At 33.7% G+C, this 26,325-nt stretch overlaps 3 protein-coding genes across 3 annotated transcripts; 2 read left to right on the forward strand and 1 right to left on the reverse strand.

Moving 5' to 3' along the window:
• Window positions 1-2,748: 2,748 nt before the first annotated feature.
• On the reverse strand, window positions 2,749-3,406 carry LOC132800732 (protein FAR-RED IMPAIRED RESPONSE 1-like). Its single transcript, XM_060814986.1, has 2 exons — window positions 2,905-3,406; window positions 2,749-2,777 (listed from the first exon to the last, which is right to left on the reverse strand). Exons 1-2 carry the CDS (start codon window positions 3,404-3,406, stop codon window positions 2,749-2,751), a joined length of 531 nt encoding a protein of 176 aa, XP_060670969.1.
• Window positions 3,407-15,502: 12,096 nt separating this feature from the next.
• Window positions 15,503-16,486, forward strand: LOC132800733 (loganic acid O-methyltransferase-like). The gene is made up of 2 exons (XM_060814987.1): window positions 15,503-15,817; window positions 16,136-16,486. The coding sequence occupies exons 1-2, from the start codon at window positions 15,503-15,505 to the stop codon at window positions 16,484-16,486; spliced, it is 666 nt and encodes a 221-aa protein (XP_060670970.1).
• Window positions 16,487-18,469: 1,983 nt separating this feature from the next.
• Window positions 18,470-20,670, forward strand: LOC132800642 (loganic acid O-methyltransferase-like). The gene is made up of 3 exons (XM_060814809.1): window positions 18,470-18,591; window positions 19,240-19,896; window positions 20,200-20,670. Exons 1-3 carry the CDS (start codon window positions 18,499-18,501, stop codon window positions 20,548-20,550), a joined length of 1,101 nt encoding a protein of 366 aa, XP_060670792.1. The 5' UTR covers window positions 18,470-18,498; the 3' UTR covers window positions 20,551-20,670.
• The last annotated feature ends 5,655 nt before the right edge of the window (window positions 20,671-26,325 follow it).

Consider the following 26,325-nt stretch of genomic DNA (forward strand, 5'->3'; position numbering starts at 1 on the left):
CCAAATCCGACTTCCGTTTCCACCAATTCGCGACGGTTTGGGAGAATTGCGGAGCCGAAACCCGAAAAGCTTCCCGATAAAATTCCGACCCCGTCGGGTACGATCATCGGAAATTAAGACCGGATCTGTGATTAGCATCACTCGAGCTTCGATTCGGTATATAATTCGTAAATTTTAGTTATCGTTTGGTGTTCGCTCCCCGGGTACCCATTTGGGGATTACCCGAATAAAATATTAATATTTGTGGTTTTGGTACTGTGGATGTTTTAGGTGCACGTGCAAGTAGCGGAGTCGATCCTGCGGAGGATCTTGATTGAGATACGTGCACAAGGTGAGTGACCCACCTTCAAATTAATTTTGGGGAATTTAATTGATGAATATATTATGTGTGAATTAAATATTTGGAATTTAATTTCTATGTGCCAAATATTTATTGGATTTATTGTAGAAGTATTTATGAATTTATTGGATTTAAGAAAATGCGAATTCTACAAATTTATGCCGTGTGGAATTATTTTATGGTTTTGAGGATTTTGAAATTGGTGTGGTTTTAATGGTAAATTGGGCACGATTTGAATTTCAAATATTTCAAGGAAAATATTTGATTATGTTGGTGATTTCAATTTTTATAAAATATGCCCATGACATATTATGAGATTTGATTATGAGATTTTGAGCATTATTTATACTATTGGGAAGATGTGGATATTTGAATTGATGGATTTGAAAGTTGGTGGATTTGAAAATCATGAAATTTATGGCATTGATTACAAAGAAATTGTGGGAAATTCCCGGTTCAAGCGGATGGATTATGCCCGCTATGTTTATGAAAAATGTGAAATTTGTTTTATAATTTAAATTATGGATTTTATGATTTTTAGATGCACCGTGCACGTACTGGTGTTCTGATTATGTGATATGGTATATGTGATATGGTTAGTGTGCACACGGTTGTGATTAGCGCGCAGGTGGGTGTGAGTAGCGCGCGGTTGATATTATGAGGGTGTCCTGTGGATGCCATCGGAGAGGGCGGCCACCCCCCTTTGGCCGGGACACCAGGTTAGCAGCGGCGCAGTGGGACGCCACGCGACCGTATGCCGGTTTCTTTCTATAACCTCCTGTCTGGCGGTACCTTGGGACGCTGGGTACTGTTGGCGCCACTGGTATATAGTGGGTGCATCAAATTATTTTCAGAACTGTGTTTTAAAAATAAAATGTTAATGAAAAATATAATTGTTACCGCTTCTGGTATTTAATTGATGTCTTGGTTTTCGGGAAATATGAATAAAGGGTTTTGTGAAAATGTTTTAAAAGGGGAACCTTTCCAACTGAGAGAATTGTAAGGGTTTTGAGAGACATTATTATTTCCAAATAATTATTATTTATATACCTATTACCGTGGTATGATAGTGTAGAGTAGTAGGGTCGCTCACTGAGATGATTAGCATCTCACACTCTTAAATTCCGTTCCTCTAGGTACCAGGTTGTCGGTGTTCACTCGGAGCGGACTTGATCTTCCTCGCTGTATTTGTTCGCGCAGTACCTTGTTCTTCTTTTACTGCAGTTGTACTATTTCGTTCACTTTTGCTGTATTCTGTATTTTGTAGTACTTCATAAAGCTCTGTATACTGTATGGGACACTTATGTATTTGTATTGCACTGGATTACTGTATTTTTATTTTGGAGTGCTGAAATTTGTGGAACCAGTTCGTCGTACTGTGGGAGGAATAAGGGAACAATTATAGAAGTGTGTTTTCAGTGCAGGAAATTTTGTGGTAAGTCCATCCCTTAGGGGAGGTTCTGCCGGATCTTCCACAGAAGGGTCCGGTAGGGTTTCCCTGGGATCAGGGCTTGTCTAGGGTTCCGGTGGGGAACTTTGGACGGGTCCTGACATACAACAGTTATAACCTAGTTTTATACCTATAGAAATAAAACTGGTTAGCGTCAGATTCAAATTCCAATTCTTGTTGACATATATTCTCTTGTTGTGAGGACCTATATAGAAACCATAATAGTTTGTACATGATGTGATTGTTCCAATTGCATAAAACTAATAAATAATACAGTTTTTTTGTGTCACCATTTATTAAGGATTGGACAGCTTCTTTTGTCGTGCGCTTGGTCAATTTTTCCACATCCATTGCAATGTCGACCTCTATACTTAGCAGCATTTGTTAGCTTCTCTTTCTCCCCTTTTAATCTTCTTCCACATGCCTTTGCCCTCACCTGAGATGGGTCTTTCAGAGTTGTGTCATTAACATTACCACCTTTTTCAGAAATGCCTCCACTCTTTGTGCTACCACCTATGGATTTAAATTGATCAACCAAACTTTGCAGAGCATCATTCACAATTACAGGTGCCTCTTCATTTGACATGATGCTATCAACGAGTTTTGAGAAAAGTTTGAACAGTTTGCTTCACCACGTTAAAATTGAACAACCTTTTCCAGTTATCTCTTAACCTTCCTTGTCGTATATCATTTGAGATTTTGCAACTCTAGTCCACCTTTTCATTATATATTGATTCGGTAGAGGAATATCACCAAAGAGTCGCAAAAATGCCAAAATATGTCTACATGGAATCCCTTCACTCTTAAACTTTTTACAGCTACACGATGCATAGTCCAAAACTTTATCATAAGGAATTTCTTGAAACCTTGGAGCACCTCCATTTGGACAATTTTGGACCGTATACATTTTATGTGTAACTCATCTTGAAACGTATAAAAAATCTTGTGTGTGTATATCTCAGTCATTTGCTTCTCCATTTCCAATGGCTGTTTCAAAACAGGCTTCTCATTAATATCAACATGATCAGCATTTAAGTCTTCGTGATGTTGATGTGCAAGTGCCTTATTAAATCAAAGTATAAAATCCATCAATAAATTTTTCTTCGAAATGTACCTCTTGAAAATGCATGAGAGCTTTCTACACGTTGGCTGCTTGACATTCCAACTGAAAATACATGATTAACATATGCCGGCACCCATCTTGAACGTAGTTCAAATATTGACTTTAACCATTCATTGTCATGTAGGTTTTCATTTTTGATGATAGAAGCCCATTTTCTTTCAAACTCTTCCGGACGTTCTGATTCCCAAATGCAGTATTTGAAATCCTTGTAAAAATCTCTGTAAGTGATTGTATTTAAATATATAGAAAACTTCTCAAGTATGTGCCAACTACAATACCTATGGAATGTATTCGGTAAACTCTGAGCTACAGCCTTTGTCATTGTAGGATCTTGATCGGTGATAATCATCTTTGGGGTTTTTGCAGGCATGCTCTTCTTTAATAACTCAAATAACCAAACAAAAGATTCAGTTCTTTCATCGCTTAAGAATGCACATGCAAATATCACTATTTGACCATGATTGTAAACCCCAATTAAAGGTGCAAATATCATACCATACTGATTAGTGTTGTATCAAATACCACTACATCACCAAAACATCCATAAGCCCATTCATCATCTGCATCTATTTCAAAAATAAATGATGGATCCTTTTCTTGCTCTGTTAGGAAATATTTTTTCAATAGTTCTGCATCTTTTCCCCACATTTCATTATGCAACTTAGCTTCGTAGTTATAAATATCCTTCTTCGTACACCCAATATTCTCTATACCCCCAGCTTCAAATTCAAGAATACTTATTTATTGGTGAGTTGGCACGTTTGTTGTTGAAAACTGTTGTGTTAGTGATTTTTTGGCTTCAGACACATTACGATGTGACCTTAATAAATATACTTTTTTAGGGCTTCATAATGGATGACCGTGCTCTTCAACAAATACACTAATGACATATTTCACCATTTTGGACATAACCACGGCTAATTTTGCCTTAAAATTATCTCTTGTTATCCCCTCACACCTTTTTTTCTTCCTGCCCTTTGTAGAAGATTCTCCTTCTTTATAACAAACGAATTCTTTCCTTATAACTTTATTGGTACCTTTACGTCTATTACTAGAATTGCTACGAACACTAAATCCCGCCTCTTTTGAATACTTAATGTAAAACTCAAGTGCCTCATCTATCGATATAAACTCTTGTCCAATCGTTGGTTTTAAGTTTTCCAACACTTGGAGAATGTAAATATCATCAATGTCATTAGAGCATGATAGCAGGGATATTTCTACATCGCCAGCATGATGATTATTTGCTTCATACTATAAATCATTCAAGTTGCCATCTGAGATAATAAAATCAACATATGATCATTATTAATTTCCATATAATACATTTCAATCCACTTACAAATCACACTTACTGACTACTTATAATTTATATAACATGCTATTAATCATTAATGCCACAGGGAAGGGATGGAAGCATAGATTTTACAATAATGAAGCTCACAGGGAAGGGATGGAAGCAATCAAAATTAATAGATGAACATGTATAAAACAAGTGAAACCTTGGCTTCCCACAATTGGAGCTTCCTCTTCTCCTCTGTCCATGTTTCTTTCCCCCTTTTTTTTTTCCCTAAATCAGAAACAAAAAGAAATTCATTAATATACATTGTCAGAATTTAAAATATTTATCTTTAAATATAACGGATTATACTTAATGATTACGATGCAGGAAATTAAATACTAACCTTTAACCCCAAGTATGGTACCGCCGACTGCCGTGCGACGTTCGGAACGGTGGCCGATTCGGAAGGATTAAGGATTTTTGGAATGGTCAATGGATTTTTGAAATGGTCAAGTCGGGCCTCCTGCTACACTGTTTGGTGAAAAATTTATGATGATTGGTGGAAAATTTTAAACGGCCAGATATGTGTGAAAATATGGTGTGCGTGAGGCAGGAAATGAATAGCGGGAATGTTAAAGGAATGTAAAATTTCCCGCAATTATTTCTCATGTGTGACAAAATTTAACCTGAGCCGTTTGCGAGACTCATTGTTGTAACATCCCACATCGGTTGGAGAGGGGCACACCTCTCCCTTCAAGACGCGTTTTGACAAAACCTTGAGGCCAGGGGGGAGAGAGGGAATGAACCCTGGGCCAAAGAGGACAATATCTTGATGCGGGTGGTACTGGGCTGTTACAGTTGGTATCAGAGCCGGACCCGGATCGGTGTGCCAGCGAGGACGCTGGGCCCCAAAGGGGGAGGATTGTAACATCCCACATCGGTTGGAGAGGGGCACACCTCTCCCTTCAAGACGCGTTTTCACAAAACCTTGAGGCCAGGGGGGAGAGAGGGAGTGAACCCTGAGCCAAAGAGGACAATATCTTGATGCGGCTAGTACTGGGCTGTTACATTGTAATCCGATAGCAAAGCAATTTCCCACGTTTTTGGACCGCACCTTTTTCGTTCGGTTAGTCTTGACCATAGAATGACTCTATATATATATATATATATATTATCATTTACAGTAATTTTTTTTATTTTAAAATTTAAAATTTAAAATTTTCTAAGTATAGATGTAAATATCTTACAACTAAGTTAATTTTATTTGATACAATCAAAGGGTATTTTGGAATTTACATTTGTTAAATTACATATTTTTTATAAAATAAAATTTCACCTATATACATTAAAAAAAATTAAAAAATAATGACTTTTTTTTTTTTTTTTGGGTTACATGTTTGGGGGAGGGGGGATTTTTTATCTAGTTGGACATTTCAATCTAGATATGAAAGTGTAATTCCAATGATTTTAGAGCACCTTTAATGGTTTTATTGATTGAAGTTTATGTGATAATGAGTTTGGAAGGTATAGAGCTTAGTTGGCATAATGTTTTTCAATCAACAAAATCTATTTAAATTTTTCTCCAATAAGTTCTATTTAGAATTTTAAATTGTTTGAGTTGGTATGTCAGAAGGTGAGATAAGTGGAGATAAGAGAGAAAAGAGATTGTAAATTGATGAGAGATGAGAGAGAAGAGGTTGAATTTATAACTTACATTGTCTAATAGATTTTTTTACAAGTAATTGGCCTATTAATACGCTTTTATTTTTTTTAATGCCATATTAACTCTATAAAGGTCTTAAAGCATCTTCAATGTCTCTGACTATTATTAATTTTTTACCACATAAGAAAAATAAACAAGCACTCAAAAAACTTTTTCCAATGAGTTTGTCTTGACACTCTGTCAAACCATATAGTAAGATAAACATAGATATTGTCCAGGTAACTCTTTATTTTTAAAGAGTCTACTTAGAATTTGTAAAGTTTCTTTAAAAATAAAATTTTACTTAAAAAGTTAATTTTTTATTTCAAAAAGGAAAAAAATTTAATAAATATATGTAATAAATAAATAACCATAAATAGTCTTCACTATATTATCATTAGAAAAAAATTTTAAATTACTTATAAATTTATACTTTCTAAATTTAAATAATATCAATTTCTATACTAATAGGTTGTAATTCATTAATAAGTTATAATTCATGTTTAACAATGATAATACTTTTACCCATATCGTTGGAGTTTTTTCAATTTTTTAAATTGTCTAATCGTTTGATTTTTTCTCTTTTAAATCAAGTTTGATGGTCGAGAAAAGACAAAATAAAATCTCACATGTCAGTCCCTCTTTCTCCTTTAAGTTGTTCTCTCTCATTTCCGTCTTAAGTTCCCTGTTTACTAAATCTCATTCTTTCCTCACATCTACCGGAGCCAGTGGACCTTGTTATTTGCCGGAGTCAACTTTTTGTATCTCTCTCTCTCTCCCTCTTTCTCTCTCTCTAACTCAATCAAACCAACTATTTTAATCCATAAAATAACCATCAATCAAATCAACTAGGAAAACATAAAAACAAAACCAAACAACGAAATGCTTCTTGGCATCTTTGCCTGCTCCACAATCTTAACCTTTAAGCTACCAAAAATGTGTCGCTTTCTTCATTTATTGTGGATTGTGCAAGCAATATTATTGACCATGGAATAATTTATATATGAAAATTTTGACAGATTATTCATGCACCGAAACTAGAATATGTAGGAATTTGTGAATAGAAATTATAAATATTATTTATTTATTTGATTGCTATAATATTTAAAATATTAAAGTTTTATTTTAAAATAAATAAATAAAAAACAAAATAAGAAAAAATAGTCTTTTAGTAAAAGAATACATTTTCAGAGTGGAAATATGTCTGTTATTGGAAATGAAACAATTTTAAATTTTAACACTTCGTATATTCTAAAGCATTGGATTTCTTCATATAGATACAATTTTTCCTATAATAACTAATATATTTCTACAACTGATAAATAACAACAGAAAGAAATATTTGTTATTTTTGTTTTTTGCATCATTTTTTCACAAAACAGAGAGAGAGTGAAACACAAAGTTGTTCGTTGTTTCTGGAAATTTGGAGTGCTATTATTCTCAAAAAATAGTCATTGTATCTCGGGAGACATTCGCCATCTATCAATCCGTTAAGCACCAGTGCGGGGTGAAAACTGTCTTAAAGCTAAAGAATCAAATTCTTGTCTCGACTAACAGGTTTTTCTATCATTTTCTTCTTGTGTATGTGTATTTGATATTTATATATTTAGCAGTAGAAACCCATATATAGGACAACAGAATATAGTTAATACTATAAAAATAAAATATCAAGAGACTTATTTTATGTTTATATTTTAAAATATTAAGTGTTTAAAGTATTAACTTTTGTGGCCAGCTTGAACTTCGATTATATATATTTGGTATCACCCCTAATCCACACCATGAGGTTTTGGCTTGGAAAAATGTTCCCTCTTTAGATTAGATAAATCATTGCAACTTTATCCAAATAAAATATATAGAGATATACATATCATATACATATATAAATATAAATATATATATATATATATATAAATATACATATTAAACTATACATGTTTGGTACTCAATTATTTGTGGGTGAAGAAACTAAGGAAGCACAGAGAGAGTCTTAGTACAAGGTACTCAATTAATTAATAATATTTGAATTTAAAGTATGTATGAATTAACAAACGTCTAGCTTATCGAATTTGGAGACTAGAAATAGCGATTTATTGAACCATCATGTAGAAATATATTTACACAGCACATAGAGAGAAATAGAAGAAAGAGAGATGGCAGCCGAGGAAACAGAGATTCTAAAAGAAGCTTATCCAATGACGGGTGGAGATGGCCACTACAGTTATGCCAAGAACTTTACACATCATGTCTATATTTCACCTCTTATATATATAATGTATATATACATTATACAAATTCTCAAGTGATGCCCTCCTGGTAGAAAACTACTTTGACATCATTTTTTAGCTTTTGAATTGCTTTAAAAACAAAAATGAAGGTGCAGATGATGGGTTCTATGTATGTTGTGTCAAATTTGGTGTCCAGACTTAATTATCCCATAAAAATCATACTTTCAAATTTCTAAAGTACGATTATAATTATGAGTATATTTTATCTACATATTGTACTAGGTATTAACTATGATAGAAATACTGGTAGAAAAGCTTGTTGTTTGGGTAAACTATTAATTGTGTACTGAATTAGCAAAACTTGATATGTTTCTGTAGAGAAAAGCTACCAATTTCGCCAAAGAATTGATAAAGGCAGCAATTGCAGAGAAGCTTGACAAAGAAGTCTTACTTTCTTCCATAATAAATTTCATTAATCATAAATTACTGACTCCAAACGCAGCCATTGATAAATTAAATCTTTAATTCTGCAAAATAGAAAACAACAGAAGGTAGCGTCTATGGACACACTACTCTTAAATCACTGTCTAACTGATCTCTGAAAACCTTAAAGATAGAGTCTGTATATGTTTGCTTGCCCTAGATCTTCTATAGTTTCTGCAAGTCAGACTCAACCATTAATTTTAACGCACACCAAAATAATAATAATTTTGTAATATAATAATAATAGAAAAATATGGGTAAGTCATTGGGTTTATAAAAAGAGTTGGTCCTCCAGCCCAATAGGCTAACGAGAGTATTACAAAGAGTGTGCGATCAAGGACCCTACTATAAAATAATAAAATAAGCCAGTCCCATTAATAGAATAAATGGACCCTATAAGTGAGTAATTGATTATACTAAGTATACAAATTATTTATTTATTTAACATTCTCACATTTGAACTGCATAATCATCATCATATATAATCCATACTCATTTACTACAGAATCTCATGCACTATAATACCATTTCATCCAAATATATAACATGATGACATGGCACAACAATATACTAGACTAGATAGTAGAGATTCTCTCAGTAAATCTTCCAAAACATGATACTATTTCAACTGAGCACTTTGCATGCTATAAACTCAGTCTAGGTAATAAAGATTTACCTAACCATGTTCAATCCCCCAACACACTATCCCATTTCATCCGAGCACATTGTGTATCAATATGATCCAACAATATACTCAAAATAGATAGTAGGGACTCACCATGGCACCAGTGGATCAACATACACATATACATAGACTAAAAGTCTCAACAGGCCTGTGAATATAAGTAGTAATAATATGTGTAATAAATCATCTCATAAATCAATAATGATCTACATACATCAATGTATCAAAGTACTCAAAAAAATAAATAATACTCAACATGGATATGACTACAGAATATATAATATACTTTCACTGACCCACAGCAGTCTTAACTACCTAACAATCCCATACAGGATACATGCTTCTCAAATATGCTCTACTGGTAAGGCCTTGTTCAGTGGATCTGCCACTATACTGTAAGTAGGCGTGTGAACTATAGTAATGAGGCCCTCTTCAACTTTCTCCTTTACCATAAAATATTTTACATCAATGTACCTTGCACTAGGGGTACCTTTTAAATTATTGGAGAAAGACAATGCTGCAGTATTGTCACAATACATCATAATAGGCCTCTCAATGGAGTCATTACTCCTAAATCACGAATAAATTTTCGAAGCCAAACTGCATGACGAGTAGCCTCATAACACACCATATACTCTGCCTCCATAGAAGACAATACTATCACTGACTACTTGGTACTCCTCCAAAACATAGCACCTCCTACCATGATAAATATATATCCAGTGGTAGATTTCTTATCATCCACATAGCCTTTATAATCTGCTTCACTGTAACCAACTACATCAAGGGAGTTGGGACATCAATATGTCAACATACGATCTTTAGTACCCTGAAGATACCTAAAAACCTTTTTAACTTCTTGGTAATGAATAGGACAAGGATTGCTCATAAATCTACCAAGCACATCCACAACAAAAGCTATATCAGGCCGTGTACAAACTTGAGCATACATCAAACTACCCACTACTAAAGAATAGCAAACATTTCTCATCACCATCCTCTCTTTATCATTCTTGGGATGCTGATTCTTAGAAAACCTTTCACCTTTCGTGATTGGTACACTTCCAGGAGAATAATTATGCATATAAAATCTCTTAAGGATTCTATATATATAGGCTCTCTGAGACAACTACAACACATAATTAGTCCTATCTCGAACAATCTTGATGTCCAAAACAAAAGAAACCTCACCAAGTTCTTTCATGTCAAAATGGTTGCATAACATCTACTCTGTCTCAGCCAATAAGTCAATGTCATTGGTAGCCAAAAGTATGTTATCAACATACAACACCAGAAATATAAAATTGCTCCCATTGACCTTCATATATATGTACCTATCAACAACATTCTTCTTAAAACCATTTTTGGTGACAACCTAATCAAACTTGAGATACCATTGCATCGAAGCCTGTTTAAGATCATAAATTGACTTCTTAAGCTTACAAACCAAATTACCATTCCCTGTTTACTGGAAGCCAACTGGTTGAACCATATATACATCCTCATATAAATCACCATTCAGAAAAGCAGTTCTGACATCCATTTAATGCAACTCCAAGTAATAATGCACCACAATTTCCATAATAATTCTAAAAGAATCCTCTGTGTAATCAACTCATTCCTTCTGGCTAAACCCTTTGGCTACAAGTTTAGTCTTATACCTCTCCACTTGACCATGAGAGGCTCTTTTAGTCTTAAAGACCCATTTGCAACCTATAGGCTTGCTACCCTATGGTAACTCAATCAATGCCAAAATCATCTTCAAAATAAACAGCCCTATCTGATTCCACAATTTTGGTGGTGTGAGATGGACAAAAGAATCTTGAAGCCCTAAATCCTATACAATAGCCAACAAAATATCCACTTATAGTTTTAGGATCCAACTTCTTAATTTGGGGATTATAAATCCTTACTTCAGCTTTGCAACCCCATACTAAAAAATGGTGCAAATTAAGCTTTCTTCCTGATCACAACTCAAAAGGAGTCTTAAGAATGGATTTACTTGGAACTTAATTCAAAATATAAGCTATCATCCCTAAAGCCTCTCCCCACAAGTAATCTGGTAAACTAGAATTTGCCAACATAAATCGCACCATATCCAACAAAGTGCGATTCTTCCTCTCATCTATGCCATTCTGCTGAGGAGTACCAGGTATTGTATATTGCGCATCAATGCCACACTCAAGTAAATATATTGTAAAAGGCCCTAGGCTTCATCTAGTTTCATCATATCTGCCATAAAACTCACCACCTCTATCAGACCTCACAGCCTTTATCTTCTTATTCTTTTGAAACTCCATCTTTACCTTAAACTCCTTAAAAGCAACTAAAAAATCCGATTTCTCACAAATAAGCTCAACATATTCATAACGAGAAAAATCATTAATGAATGTAATAAAATACCTATAACCACCCAAAGCAATTGGTGTGAAAGGTCCACATATATCAGTATAGATTAATTCCAAAACATCTCTACACCTTGTTATCTTATCTTTTCTAATCTTGGAAGTTAGCTTCCCTTTCACACATTCAACATAAATTGACAGGTCGGAAAAATCAAGATTAGAAAGTATTCCATCCTTCACTAACATTTCCATTCTGTACCTAGAAATATGTCCCAAATGCTTATGCCATAATATTGAGAAATTATAATTAACTCTTGGACGTTTAGAAGTAACACTATAATTAACAGAATAATTCAAACTATTATTAAAAAAATCAAGTCTGTCTAAATTGCCACATAAAGTTTCAAAATCAACAACTTTATCATCCTTATACATCGCAACTTTGTTATTACCAAATAAAAAACTAAAATCTTGACTATCCAAAAGAGAAATAAATAATAAGTTTATACTTATTGAAGGTATATTTGGAAACTTCTTGTAATTCTAAAACATATCCAGTGGCAAGCTTCAACTTGATTGTTCCCATGATATCCACCTTCACTCTTGAGCTATCTCCCATATAAACATGCTGCTTAAGATTGGTTGGCTCCCTTTACCTTATCATCCCCTACAATGAATTAGTAACATGAATTGTTGCTTCAGTATCAAGCCACCAAGTATTCATAGGCACATAAATAATATTGGTCTCAATTATTAAAATATTACCTTTCTTTTCTTGCTTTCCCTTTAAATGCCAACAATGTTTCTTCTTGTATCCAACTTTATTGCAATAGCCAACCTTCCATTAATGTAGGCTTTCCTTTCTTCTATGTGATGAGCTCCATCCCTAGGTCCTTTTGGCTTTATACCAAAAAACTTCTTTTTATTGGGCTTAAATCTTTGTCTAGGCTTAAATCCTTGTCCAGGCTTGAATCTTTGTCCTTTCTTTTGGAAAAACTTCTTGGACTTATCTATCTGATGTGATACCATAGTAACGGATCTCGATCTGCTTAGCTTAATATCATCCTCCTCCTTGATAAGAATAGCAGTCAATTCCTCCAAGTTACAACCTTCTTTCTTAGTATTCAAACTAGACCTTATATTATCAAATTGAGATGGAAGACTTTTCATTATAGAATAGATCATGAATTCTTTTCCAATGTCCATCTTAAAGTTCCTTAACTTATTATAATAAGACGAAAGTAACATAATATGGTCCCTTGCTATTTTAATTCCATTTTACTTAGCAACTAATGATGTTTCTCATTCATATCAAACTTGATAAATGTCTTTCCTATATCATCAAGAAGTTCCTTTGCAGTTTCCACCTTTGGAATACTTGCATAAATTGATTCATCCAAATGATTCTCCATCATCATCATGCAGTACTTATTAGAATGTCTCCAATCTTTTTAAAGTTTCCTAACTGCTGCACTACTTTCATTAGTTGGTATCTCTGGTGGATCTATCTCCAAAGCCAAATCCAATTTCATAAAGGTCAAATTCATAACCAATGTCTTTTTCCACTTCTGATAATTTATCTCATCTAATTTCATCATGGTAGTCATAGACAGAACATTCGGGGTGCTACTAACTGTGAAAATAGTAAACACAATCAAGCATTTAATATATATAAAACAATAACTATTTTCAAGCCCATCAACACAAAACATAAAATATCAATATCGCTAGGGTCTTTGTAGCACTTAAGATAACCTTTCATAGGTCAGAGACAGTCAACCAAATTACCACAATCAAATGCATTAAACTAAATTACCGATAGGGTAAATTAGAACCTGCGATTCATGGCATTCAATCAACTTCCACTACCATTCTAGGCATCATACAAAGCAACTAAAACCACCGGCAGGGAAGCCTAATTACCCATATAGACCCTGGTTAATAAGTGGAAGAAAATCAACATATTGGCAATTTCATTAAATAGGAAAATATCAAACATCCCATATACTATGCCAACACACATTACATAGGTACACATAATGCAGGCAAAATAAATCTCATGACAGATAAATACTTAAAATCTGACACTACTATACCAATTAGGTACAAAACTTCTTTAGGAAAAGCTAACACAATCAAATTCTGAACATATATATTTAAATTTAATTCAAAAAATTTGGAATAAAATAATTAAACAGATAAACAAATGAACTAATAACTCCAATAAACAAATAAATAAATAATAATTTTTTTTTTGTTTTTGTTTTATCAGAATGAAATCGAACAATAGACAAAATAAATAATTAATCAACAATAAATTAAATAAATAAGTAATAAAGCCATATAAAAGATGAATTAGAAAAGAAGAAAAAAAAATTTTTTTTTTAAAATTCGGTTGGTGACATCAACACGATGACATCAACACAACAGTTGCTAACATCAGCGTGATGATGTCAGCAAATGGCACAAACCAATTTCACACAAAAAATCATGTGAATCTTCTTCCCTATCCAACCGGGTCGCAGTTCGACCCGTTTTGCTGGGCAACAGGTCATGCAACCTGCCTGTAATTGGCTTTTCTGGCTGTTGTTTTCTTCAATTTTGGTACCAATATAATCCTTAAGGTGTGGGCAATATTATTCATTGATTAATTTGGCCCAAAGATCCATAAATTTTAACTCCCAATCATAATGAAATTCAGCCTCCAAACTTAAGTTTTTTTTTTCTTTAATTAATATTAGGAAAAATTAAGTGTTTCAATTCATAATTAGGGCTCCCAAAAAAAAAAAAAATTATTCCATTCAACTCAGTAAACACAATCCCAGATCAAGATTTGTCGAGAAACAATTATTTTTTTTTTTTTTGTTAATCCAAAATAGTAACCAGACATGTATATATGTTCACCAAATACATAATCTTAAATTTCATAATTCACACATGTATACAAATCAAGAAAAGAAAAGAAAAGAAAAATTAATGTAAGGCAACGTATATATATTTAGAACACACAAATAATCAATGGCCTAATGGTAATTATCCGATGCTCAAACAGCTTTGTACTATTTAATATAATTACATATCAATATACTGATCATCAATGACCGAATACATATATATATATATAATAATAAATCAATATTCACAATGGCAATCCAGTCAATATAACAAAAAATTGTAAAAGAATTTAGTATGTATATTAACCATGCTATGATACCAATTGTTAAAATTTATGGATCTAAATATACATAATAGATTCCATAAAATATACATATATTATTAACTTTCAAATGCAGCCATTAATAAATTAAATCTTTAATCTTGCAAAGTAAATTAGCATCTATAGAAACAGTACTCTTAAACCACTCTCAAACTGATCTCTGAAAACCCTAAAAATACAGTCTATATATGTTTCCTGGCCCTAGACCTTTCATAGTCTCTGCAAGTCAGACTTATCCATTAATTTTAACACACATCAAAATAATAATAATTTAATAATGTAATAATAATAGAAAAATATGGATAAGTTATTGGGCTTATAAAGAGAGTTGGTCCTCCAGTCTAATGGGCCAACCGGAGTATTACAGAGAGTGTGCAACCAAAGGCCCTACTACAAAATAATTAAAAAAAAAGTCAGTCCTATTAATGGCTTAAATGGGCCCTGTAACTGAATAATTGATTATGCTAAGTCCACAAATTATTTATTTATTTAACAAAGGATTGAATTCCCAAATCCCAGATTTTCAAGTTTTCTTTTTAGCAATCATACCTCAAATGATTTCAACCTGCTTTTCGCATCCCTCCCTAACGACAGGTGATATTATGTAGTAGGTGTTCCGAGATCTTTCCACGGTCGCTTGTTTCCCAATGATTCTCTTCTCTTCTTATGCCATCCACTGGCTTTCTAGAGTGCCAAAGGAGGTGATGAACAAGAATTATCTTGCATGGAATAAAGGCCGGATTCATTACTCGAGTTCTGAAGATGATGTAGTTTGGGCTTATAAAGCTCAGTTTGATAAGGATGTAGAGCAATTTCTACAGGCCAGGGCACAAGAGATTGTTTGTGGAGGATTGATGGCACTCATTCTTCCTAGAATTCCCAATGGAACTCATCACTCTCAAAATGGATCAAGTATGAATTTGCAGCTTCTTGGATCTTGCCTCATGGACTTGGCAAGGATGGTGAGAAAATATTGATAAGTAATTAGTATATATGCAAAAACTCGGTAATAATATAGGATTTCTTACCTTGTGTATATGAAACTGGATATATATATATATGTTTTTTTTGGATATTGAGGCTATATAAGGATTCAAATTTAGAATCATTATCATTTGAAAAAATAGTAGCTTTGTGGCTAACCTATTCCTGCCACACAAACGAAGTCATTGGATATTTGATATTACATCTTAGTTTCAAGAATAATTTAAGTTTAGGGTTATTTTGTTTTGATTGCTAAACAAACCTTCACTGCTACCATTTTTACTTCATATTTCCAGGGAATGGTTAGTGAGGAGAAAGTAGACTCTTTCAATATACCAACTTATCACTTGTCTCCCCAAGAACTAGAAGCTGCTGTTGAAAGGAATGGTTGTTTTAGCATAGAGCGAATGGAAGACCTGCATGTTCTTGTATCAAGTAACTCTGGTAACTATAAAATTAATGGCCAAGTTGTTGCATCTCATTTGACAGACGTCATGGAAGAGATAATCAAGCAGCATTTTGGTGAAAAGATCTTGGATGTGCTCTTTGACTGCTATCGGAAGAAATTTGATGAGAATTTTTCCATTTTTAAGTTAGGAAAAGTAAACAACTTCTTTTTCCTCCTTAAATGCAGAGCAATGGACTAGACAATCAGCTAGTTATAAATTACTTTCTTGCTGCTTTGTCATTCTTTTATTTGGATTGGTGCAATTGTGATTTTATTAGAGGGACACACCAAATTACTATGATTCTATATGGAAAAAAGAAGGTGGAGATAAATTCGGTGAAAGATATAAAATTAAGTGCATCTCATATGCTTATTAAGAGCATCTTATTTCATGTTGAATGGGTGTGACACAAATAAATTAAGGTATCTTTCTCTTACAATAAAACTTTGTCTTGAAGGTTGATATAACTCCTAAAACTATCTTCCAGTATGTTCATGTAACTGTTTAATTACCATTTATCTCAAATTTAAAACTTAAATTGTTAGGATATGCGTTTATTATGTATAAGCTTTGATAACATTATGTTAGGATGCTGGTTTATTAAATATATCAGGCTTTGTTAACATTCCCTCTCATTTGTAGACATACCATGTTAAATTATCATTAATTTGAAAAGTTTAATCTGCTAGGATATGAGTTTATTATATATATCAAGCTTCGTCAACAGTAATACATAAATAAACTCCACATGTGTTTGTGAGAGCACCAAAACCTAATGAGATTGCACTTCTAAATAATCTTTTTGGAGATAGTTGACACCACGTTTAAATATAGAACCAAACTCAAATTTGGACTATTTGATAGTTTTGATATTATATTTTTTTTTTATTAATCATTATATCACATTAAAAGTTAAAATTTAAAATTTAAAAGTTATAAAATAAAGATTTATTGATATAATAAAATCTTATTTAAAAAAAAAATGAATCATGTTGGGATTGAGTTTGGTTGCTTAAATGTACATATACATATATATATATATATATATATATGAGAATTAGAATATATATATGAGAATTTTCTAATGTGGACATCCATATTTTATTAAATGATAATTTTTGAAAAAATATTTGTTTAAAGTGCTATCATTGTTTTCCCAAAAAGCTGTCATTAAAGTGACGTTAAATTAGATATATAATTGGAATATACTTCGTAAATATATTTGGAAAACCCTTTAGTTGTTATCATTATTATTATTTTTTTCTTCGCGCGGAACTCATGTTCGTTTCTTTTGCTTTAAAGGTAATTCTTCACGAAACAAAATAGTAATACTAATAATTAATAATGTTTTACACAAATAGTCACCTTTTGCTTTGGTCGACAAAAATGCCTTCGGTTATTGAAATTTAATATTTTTTCTTCACAAAGATTTCTCTTTATCCCTTCTCTCTCTTACTATCTACAGTGATTCTCTCTTTAAAAGTTAAACAATGCGTACAGTATATGATAACACTGGCCTTGCTATTGTGCTATATCTTCTCAAAGGGAACGTATGCATTATCAATGTAAATATGGTTTGATTGGCGGTGTCTACCCAATCAAATGCTAGTTGGTACATGTTTGCAATGAAAAAAATAAACAAATAAAAAAATTATCTCTTTATTTATAGGTATCTGTAGAAATTCCACGGTTGTTATTTGTTTAATTATTGCGATATGATGGAAGTGGCTCTTTCTTTTATATGAATATTTTATGTGAATAAAAAAATGCTACTCGTTCTCCGTTATACGCCTATTCAAAAAAATATATATATATAGATATATATATATATATACACTATATATCATTATTGTTGTTGGATTATCAATTAAATATTTACACCATTTTGATAATTTAAATGATTATTTCAAAAATATCTATATTTTTATATTAGATTTTTAATATACAAAATCAATTTCATTGAACCATCAATTTAATGATACTCATTCACCCAAAAAATTCCACTGATATACTATTAATAACAAATACCAAATCTCAAATCAACGAATTGCTTTGTGAGAGTGATGATATATTAGGTAGTGGTTGAGTAATCACAAGACGTTGTTGACTCAGCTTATCAAATAATGTATTCACTATAAACTTCGTAAACAATTAATCCTGAAAACATATACTTGCAAACCACCAAGAGAGACATAGAAGAAAGAAGAGAGATGGCAACAGAGGAAACAAGGACTGTGCAAGAAGCATATCCAATGACGGGTGGAGATGGTCTCTACAGTTATGCCAAGAACTCTACACAGCAGGTCTTCGTATTTATTTTATATAATATATATATATATATATATAAAAAGAGTCCGGTAGCTAGATCCTGTACCAAAGCTAAAGTCCAAAGACAGCGATTCATATTTAGTGAATAGAAGCGCTAATAGTGGCGTTTATATGCATTTGCAAGCTATTGTTGGAATTTATTTTAGTCCACGATGGTGGATAAGAAAATTTCCACATATACATATATAAATATATATATATATACAGTCCGTTTATGGTACAAACGGTACTCATGCGGATCACAGTATTGGTGATGGTTTTTCATAGTATTGATGACAATATTTTTTAAAAAACCATCGTTAATACTATGAAAAACCGTCACTAATACTGCGATCCTCATGCGGACCGTCCTCACCATAGAATTTTCATATATATATATATATATATATATTTATTTATTTCATAATTATAGAGATAGCTAGAAAAACTTCTCCTGATACTTTTGGATTGTGTGTAATTTTTTCCAGGCTTATTTATCTCATTAAATTATACTTTCATAGTTATGGACTGTTGATGGTTATGGGTATTCTAACAATTATTGTAGTAGAAATACAAGTAAATCTTGTTTGGATCGGCTATTATCAATTGTGAAACGAATTTGCAAACTTGGTTCATTTTTACAGAGAAAAGCTATCGATTCTGCCAAAGAACTGATAAAGAAAGCAATTGCAGAAAAGCTTGACAAAGAAATCCTACTTTCTCCCAAAACCTTCCGAATTGCAGATTTGGGTTGCTCTGTTGGTCCCAATACATTCTTTGCAGCACAGAATATACTCGAAGCAGTTGAGTCCAAATACAAGAGCGAAGGATTGAATTCACAAATCCCGGATGTTCAAGTTTTCTTTAGCGATCATACCTCAAATGATTTCAACCAGCTTTTCACATCCCTCCCTCAAGACCGGCGATATTATGCAGCAGGTGTTCCTGGATCTTTCCATGGTCCCTTGTTTCCAAAGAATTCTCTTCACTTTGTTCATTCTTCTTCTGCCATACAGTGGCTTTCTAGAGCACCAAAAGAGGTGGTGAACAAGAACTCTCCTGCTTGGAATAAGGGCCGGATTCATTACTCGAATTCGGGAGATGAAGTAGTTTTGGCTTATAAAGCTCAATATGACAAGGATATGCAGCAATTTCTACAAGCCAGATCACGAGAGATTGTATTTGGAGGATTAATGGTACTCATCGTTCCTGGAATTCCCAATGGAACTCATCACTCTCAAAGTCTGACAAGTTTGACTTTTGAGATTTTTGGATCTTGCCTCATGGACTTGGCCAGGAAGGTAAGAAATATTTATTATAGGCCAGTTAAAAATATGAACTCCACTGAATTTGACTATACTATTTTAAGTCTGATCCAGTCTAATGTTGATTAAATTTAAAATAGTCCAAATTGATTGGACCAAACTAAAATAATCTAGTTCAATCGATATCAATCTCTCATTTCAAATTGACAATAAAGTATATGTACAAAACTTAGTAATTTGATATTGCCATCTTTTCTAAATAAGTTTAGGCTTACTTTGAACTAATTGCAAAAGAAATCTTAACTTAAGGATGCTACTCTTTTTCCTATATATTTGCAGGGAATAATTAGTGAGGAGAAGGTGGACTCTTTTAATTTACCAATATATAACATGTCTCCCCATGAACTAGAAGCAGCTGTTGAAAGAAATGGATGTTTTAGCATAGAGGGAGTGGAATACCTACCTCTTGTTATACCAAATGTTTCTGGTGAATCTGAATTTAATGGCCAAGTTCTTGCATCCTATTTGAGAGCTGGCATGGAAGGGATAATCAAGCAGCATTTTGGCGAAGAAATCTTGGATGCGATCTTTGACTCTTACGGGAAGAAGATTGAAGAGAACTCTTCCATTTTTAAGTTTGGGAAGGCGGTCTACTTCCTTATCATTCTTAAACGCATAGCAGAAAACTAGCTTAGCTAGCTGTAATAAAGAAGCGCAAAGAGGTGGAGGCAAATGAGGAGCATCTCATTGATCATTTTGTTTGCATATGTAGCCCAAAATAAATTAAGTTTCCCTTCTCTTATAATAAAACTTGGTCATGAAGGTCTATTGTACTCAAAAAGCTATCTTCTAATATGTTCATGTGATCCATGTGAACTCCACACGTTTCTGTGAGACGACGGGAGATAGTAGGAGGGGTCTACTAAATTATTATTATTATTATTTTGCTTTTCAAAAGATAGTACCAGAGACAGCCAAATGGTAAATTTTTGTTGGATAATAATTACAAGTTTCAATCTCATATTTTCAATATAAAAAATATAAGAAGATTAAATATAATTTAATAATAAAATAGCACATGGCTGAGCTAATTTGGTTTAGGTTGCTTAGGCTCTAACGAAACCTTGTATCTGGATTGAAGAGGGTCCGGCTCACTTCCACATCCTTTCTCATTCTTCATCTGAGTGGATCCTTTCTTCTTTTCTTTTTTTTTTTTTTTTTTTTTTTTTTAAATATATATATGTTAAAGAATTGGAATACATACTTCAACGCATACCTTTGGATAACCCACTTATACATGTACGTTTCTTTTGGTTGACAGTAATTCACATTTTTTGATTTTCGAGAATTTTTCCAAGTAACTTATGTTACGTAATTTATTGTAGAGAAAAAATAGTCAATGTGTAGAGAATTTTTCCAAATAACTTATGTTAATTTATTGTAGGGAAAAAAAAAAGTCAATATGTTGCCTTGTTAAATTACTAAAATATTGATCAAATTTATTTATTAATTAATATGATGGATGTTTCAATAATATTTAATTATTTTTTTACATACTTAGTTGTTTAAAAGAATATTTATTTATATTTCAGTTGTATAAATATATTAATCAATGATATTTTAATACTATCATTTTATAAATAAATTTAATAAATATTTTAATATTTATAATATTACTGTAAAATAAAATATGTGCTAAAGTGGCAACCTATCTATCTATATATATATATATATATGTAGCACTTCCACTTCATTTGATATCTTTTAAAAGAAAAATTAGGGATCTTTGCACAATAAAATTTTAAGTATGATTTGTGTTGACAAATAGTTATCTAAGTTATATATTCTGTTTTGATGTAAAAACATATTATTAATTTAAATATTCATATAATTTAGATATGGATATTTTAACTTTTAAATGAATAAGTAAATAAAAAATTAATTAAATATTATAATAATATTCTTATATTATATGGTAAATAAATGTTGTCAGGACCTGTCCAGAATTCCTTCCCCGGAACCCTAGACAGCCCTGATCCCAGGGAAACCCTACCGAACCCTCCAACGGAAAATCCGACAGAGCCTCCCCTAAGGGATTTACTTACCACAAATTACCTGCATTGAAAACACACTTCTAAAAACATCCCCTTATTCCTCCCACAAACTACAAATTGTTCCACAATTTCAACACTTCAAAATAAAAAATACAGTAATCCAGTGCAAAATAAATACAACAAGAGTGAAAGAAATAGTACGACTGCAATAAAAGAAGAACAGGGTACTTCACGCAGTAAAACAGCGATGAAGATCAAGTCCGCTCCGGATGAACACCGACAACCTGGTACCTAGAGGAACGGAATTTAAGAGTGTGAGATGCTAATCATCTCAGTGAGTGACCCTATCTACTATACAATATAATATCACAGTAATAAGTATATAAATAATAATTAATTGGAAATAATAATTTCTCTCAAATCCCTTACAATTCTCTCAGTTGGAAAAGTTCCCCTTTTAAAATCTTTTCATAAAACCCTTTGTTCGTATTCCCCGAAAACCAAGACATCAAATAAATACCAGAACAGTAACAATTATAATTTTAATCCCAATACAGTTTCTAAACATTTTATTTTTAAAACACAGTTCTGAAAATCATTTGATGCACCCACTATATACCAGTGGCACCAACAGTACCCAGCGTCCCAAGGTACCGCCAGACAGGAGGTTATAGAAAGAAACCGGCATACGGTCGCGTGGCGTCCCACTGCGCCGCTGCTAACCTGGTGTCCCGGCCATGGGGGGTGGCCACCCTCTCCGATGGCATCCACAGGACACCCTCATAATATCAACCGCGCGCTACTCACACCCACCTGCGCGCTAATCATATCCGTGTGCACAATATCCATATCACATATACCATATCACATAATCAGAACACCAGTACGTGCACGGTGCATCTAAAAATCATAAAATCCACAAATTTAAATTATAAAATAAATTTCACATTTTTCATAAGCATAGCGGGTATAATCCATCCGCTTGAACCGGGAAATTCCCCACAATTTCTTTATAATCAATGCCATAAATCCCATGATTTTCAAATCCACCAACTCCCAAATCCATCAATTCAAATATCCACATTTTTCCAAGTATAAATAATTCTCGAAATATGATAATCAAATCTCAAAATATTCCATGGGCATATTTTATAAAAATTGAAATCACCAACATAACCAATATTTTCCTTGAAATATTTGAAAATCAAATCGTGCCCAATTTACCATTAAAACCACACCAATTTCAAAATTCTCAAAACCATAAAATAATTTCACATGGCATAAATTTGTAAAATGCACATTTTCTTAAATCCAATAAATTCATAAATAATTCCACAATAAATCCAATAAATATTTGGCACAAGAAATTAATTTCCAAATATTTAAATCACACATAATATATTCACCAATTAAATTCCCCAAATAAATTTGAAGGTGGGTCACTCACCTGGAGCACGCAATTAAACCACGATCCACTACGGGATCAATTCTACGACTCACCGGTGCTCCTAGAACAAAATTCACAGACAGTCAAATAAATTAATATTTTATTCGGGTAAATAATACCCGGTACCCGGGGGGGTCAAAACACAAACGATATCTAGAATTTACGAGTTATATACTGAATCGAAGCTCGAGTGATGCTGATCACAGATTCGGTCTCAATTTCCAAGGATCGTACCCGACGGGGTCGGAATTTCGTCGGGAAGCTTTTCGGGTTTCGGCTCTGCAATTCTCCCAAACCGTTGTGAATTGGCGGAAACGGATGCCGGATTCGGGTTCAGGAGGTTGAACACAGCGGACTGGAGCTTGCCGGAATTTCGGGTACTCGCCGGAACAGTAATTTCCGGCAGCCGCCACGGTCACCGGCAACCGTCGCCGGCGGCGGCGCGTGCGGTGGCCGTTGGCTGTGAAATTTTGCAAACTTGTAGATCTTGAGGAGAACAACCCAACGGGACCGGCGGTGAGCAAAACGGAGGTCGGACGGCGGAGAAATCACCGTTTGAAGATTTCCGGCCCCTCGCCGGAAAATGCTCCGATCCCGGCGCGTCGGTGGTCCGATGGCCGTGATTTTTGGTGGGTAGGCCGGACTTGAGGAGAGGATCAAGGCTAGCTGGCGCATGTACTGTAGATCGGCCGGAACAGGGTCGATTCGCGGTGGCCGGCGGTGGAGGGGTAAAAGTCGCCGCCAAACTTCGGAGGTCCGATCAGGGCGCGTCCGGAAATGAGGTGGGCAACCTGGCTGGCCGGTGCATGTACAGTAACTCGGCCGGAAAGTTTGAAAATTACCGGCGGCCGGTGACTCTCTCTCTCTCTCTCTCTCTTTCTCTCTCCTCTCTCTCTTTCTCTCTCTCTCTGTTCATGCCACGTGGACCAATCAGAAGCTGACATGTGGCGTTACTGTGCACTTAAGCCAGATATATTAAAATAATACGGTACCCGACGAATTTCAAACGTCCGTAACTTTTTAACCACATGTCCGATTTAAGCGTGCCGCTAGTCTATGAACTCGTATCGACGAGCACTTCACAACCATACAAGAGTCAACTCAAAATTACATCACAAGAAAAAGTCAACTCCCGGCACCTTTTGGACAGTTTGCACTTTAACTTGTTTCGCCCATAACTTTCAAACCGTAGCTCCTTTTTTGACGTGCTACTAGTCTACGAACTCAACTTTTGACCCCTTCAGTCAACGGTCAACGGTCAACCTCGGTCAACGTGCACGGATTCCAGTGCGATTTGGGACGGGGTGTTACAAATGTGATGAATATTTTATGACTTTAGCATTATTGTTTGCATAATTAATTTGACAAATAATTATGTAAGTTTTTTTTTTCTTTGAAAAATAATTATATGAGTTATATGTATATTTTTTAAATAATACTAGATATATAAAATAAGAAAAATATAATATAAAATAAAATATATTATAATGAGAAGGTTAAATATATATTTATATTTAATAATAAAATAGTACATGCCTTAGCTAATTTTGCTTTGGGTTGCTTAGGCTGTAGCAAAACCTCGTATCTGGATCGGGAGGGTCCGGCTTACTTCTCCTATCCTTTCTCGTTCTTCATCTGAATGAATTCGTCCATTTCTTTAAATACAGAATTGGAATATACTTTCACCTGATACCTTTGAAAAACCCACTGACACACGTACGTTTCTTTTGGCTGAAAAGTAATTCCTCACACGAAACCATGTTTGACTGCTTAACGTGTCAATAAGTTATGTAATTTACCATTGTACAATCAATTTAAAACTATTTTCAATTTTTCTTTGTTTTCCAGAATTTTTCCAAATAACTTATATTTTGTAATTTATTGGGAAAAAAAAGGCCGGTTCTGTAGAGCAGTTGATGCTGAGGCCGGTTCTGTTGTGCGTAGCTGTTACATGCTGAAATTTGTTGTTCTTTTCAAATTTAACTGCTTTTTGTGTTGGCAGTAGCCAGATCATGCCATGAACTGTGTCTTCCTTTGATTTATAAGTTGATTTTTTACTCCCTCTTGGCTCTTACTGTTAATTTGATGTGATGATGATGATGGAGAAAATTTTAAAATCCCGTAATAAAATCTAGCATATATCGGGTATATACCTCTGTTTAAATGGAAAAGATTGATTTTGTGCTCCCCGGAACTCAACTCCCCCTTCTCGATTTTCCTGGGGTCCCCAGTGGAACTCCATCATTCTCAAAGTCTGCCAAATATGACTTTGGAGCTTCTTGAATCTTGCCTCGTGGCGAGGAAGGTAAGAGACATTGATTGCCATCCCCATTTAATGAGAAATCTTTAGCCTTAACTGTGGAAACAGGACAAATAAAGAAAAAGTTGCCACCCCTGTAATTTCAAGTATATATGAAAGACTCTGTAATAATAAGAGAAATTTCTAATTACCTTTGTGTATGCAATTGGATATATCTGATATCGAATCTTTGCTTAGAGAATAGAGTTTGAGTTAGTTTGAATTAATTTGCGAAATAAATTTGCTGGGAATAATTAGAGAAGAGACAGTGGACTCCTTTAATATGCCGACATATCACATGTCTCCCCAAGAACTAGAAGCTGCTGTTGAAAGAAATGGTTGTTTTAGCATTGAGGGAATGGAAGGTCTGCCTCTTCCTCTACCAAGTGACTCTTCCACTCTTGCATCTCATTTAAGAACTGACGTGGAAGGGATGATCTCTCTTTGACTCTTGCCGCATTTTGGTGAAAAGATATTTGGATGAGCTCTCTTTGACTGCTACAAGAAAAAAGTTGATGAGAATTTTTCCATTTTAAAGTCAGGAAAATCCTTTTTCCTTCTTAAACGCAGAGCAGGAAACTAGGTAACCTGCTAGCGATAAATTGCCTTCTTGCTGCTTTATCCTTCTATTATTTTTGTTAGTGTAACTATGATTTGATTCGAGG

This window comes from Ziziphus jujuba, chromosome 2 (genome assembly GCF_031755915.1).
Source record: "Ziziphus jujuba cultivar Dongzao chromosome 2, ASM3175591v1".
NCBI classification, from domain to species: Eukaryota; Viridiplantae; Streptophyta; class Magnoliopsida; order Rosales; family Rhamnaceae; genus Ziziphus; species Ziziphus jujuba.

What these genes read in the sequence shown, in the direction of transcription:
- LOC132800732 (XM_060814986.1), bottom strand. Translation starts at nt 3,406, where the DNA reads ATGATATTTGCACCTTTAATTGGGGTTTACAATCATGGTCAAATAGTG. An exon ending in CTCTCATGCATTTTCAAGAG is followed by an intron (nt 2,778 to 2,904) that starts GTACATTTCGAA and finishes GTTTTGAAACAG; the next exon opens with CCATTGGAAATGGAGAAGCA.
- LOC132800733 (XM_060814987.1), top strand. Translation starts at nt 15,503, where the DNA reads ATGATTCTCTTCTCTTCTTATGCCATCCACTGGCTTTCTAGAGTGCCA. An exon ending in TCATGGACTTGGCAAGGATG is followed by an intron (nt 15,818 to 16,135) that starts GTGAGAAAATAT and finishes TCATATTTCCAG; the next exon opens with GGAATGGTTAGTGAGGAGAA.
- LOC132800642 (XM_060814809.1), top strand. Translation starts at nt 18,499, where the DNA reads ATGGCAACAGAGGAAACAAGGACTGTGCAAGAAGCATATCCAATGACG. An exon ending in CCAAGAACTCTACACAGCAG is followed by an intron (nt 18,592 to 19,239) that starts GTCTTCGTATTT and finishes TCATTTTTACAG; the next exon opens with AGAAAAGCTATCGATTCTGC. An exon ending in TCATGGACTTGGCCAGGAAG is followed by an intron (nt 19,897 to 20,199) that starts GTAAGAAATATT and finishes ATATATTTGCAG; the next exon opens with GGAATAATTAGTGAGGAGAA.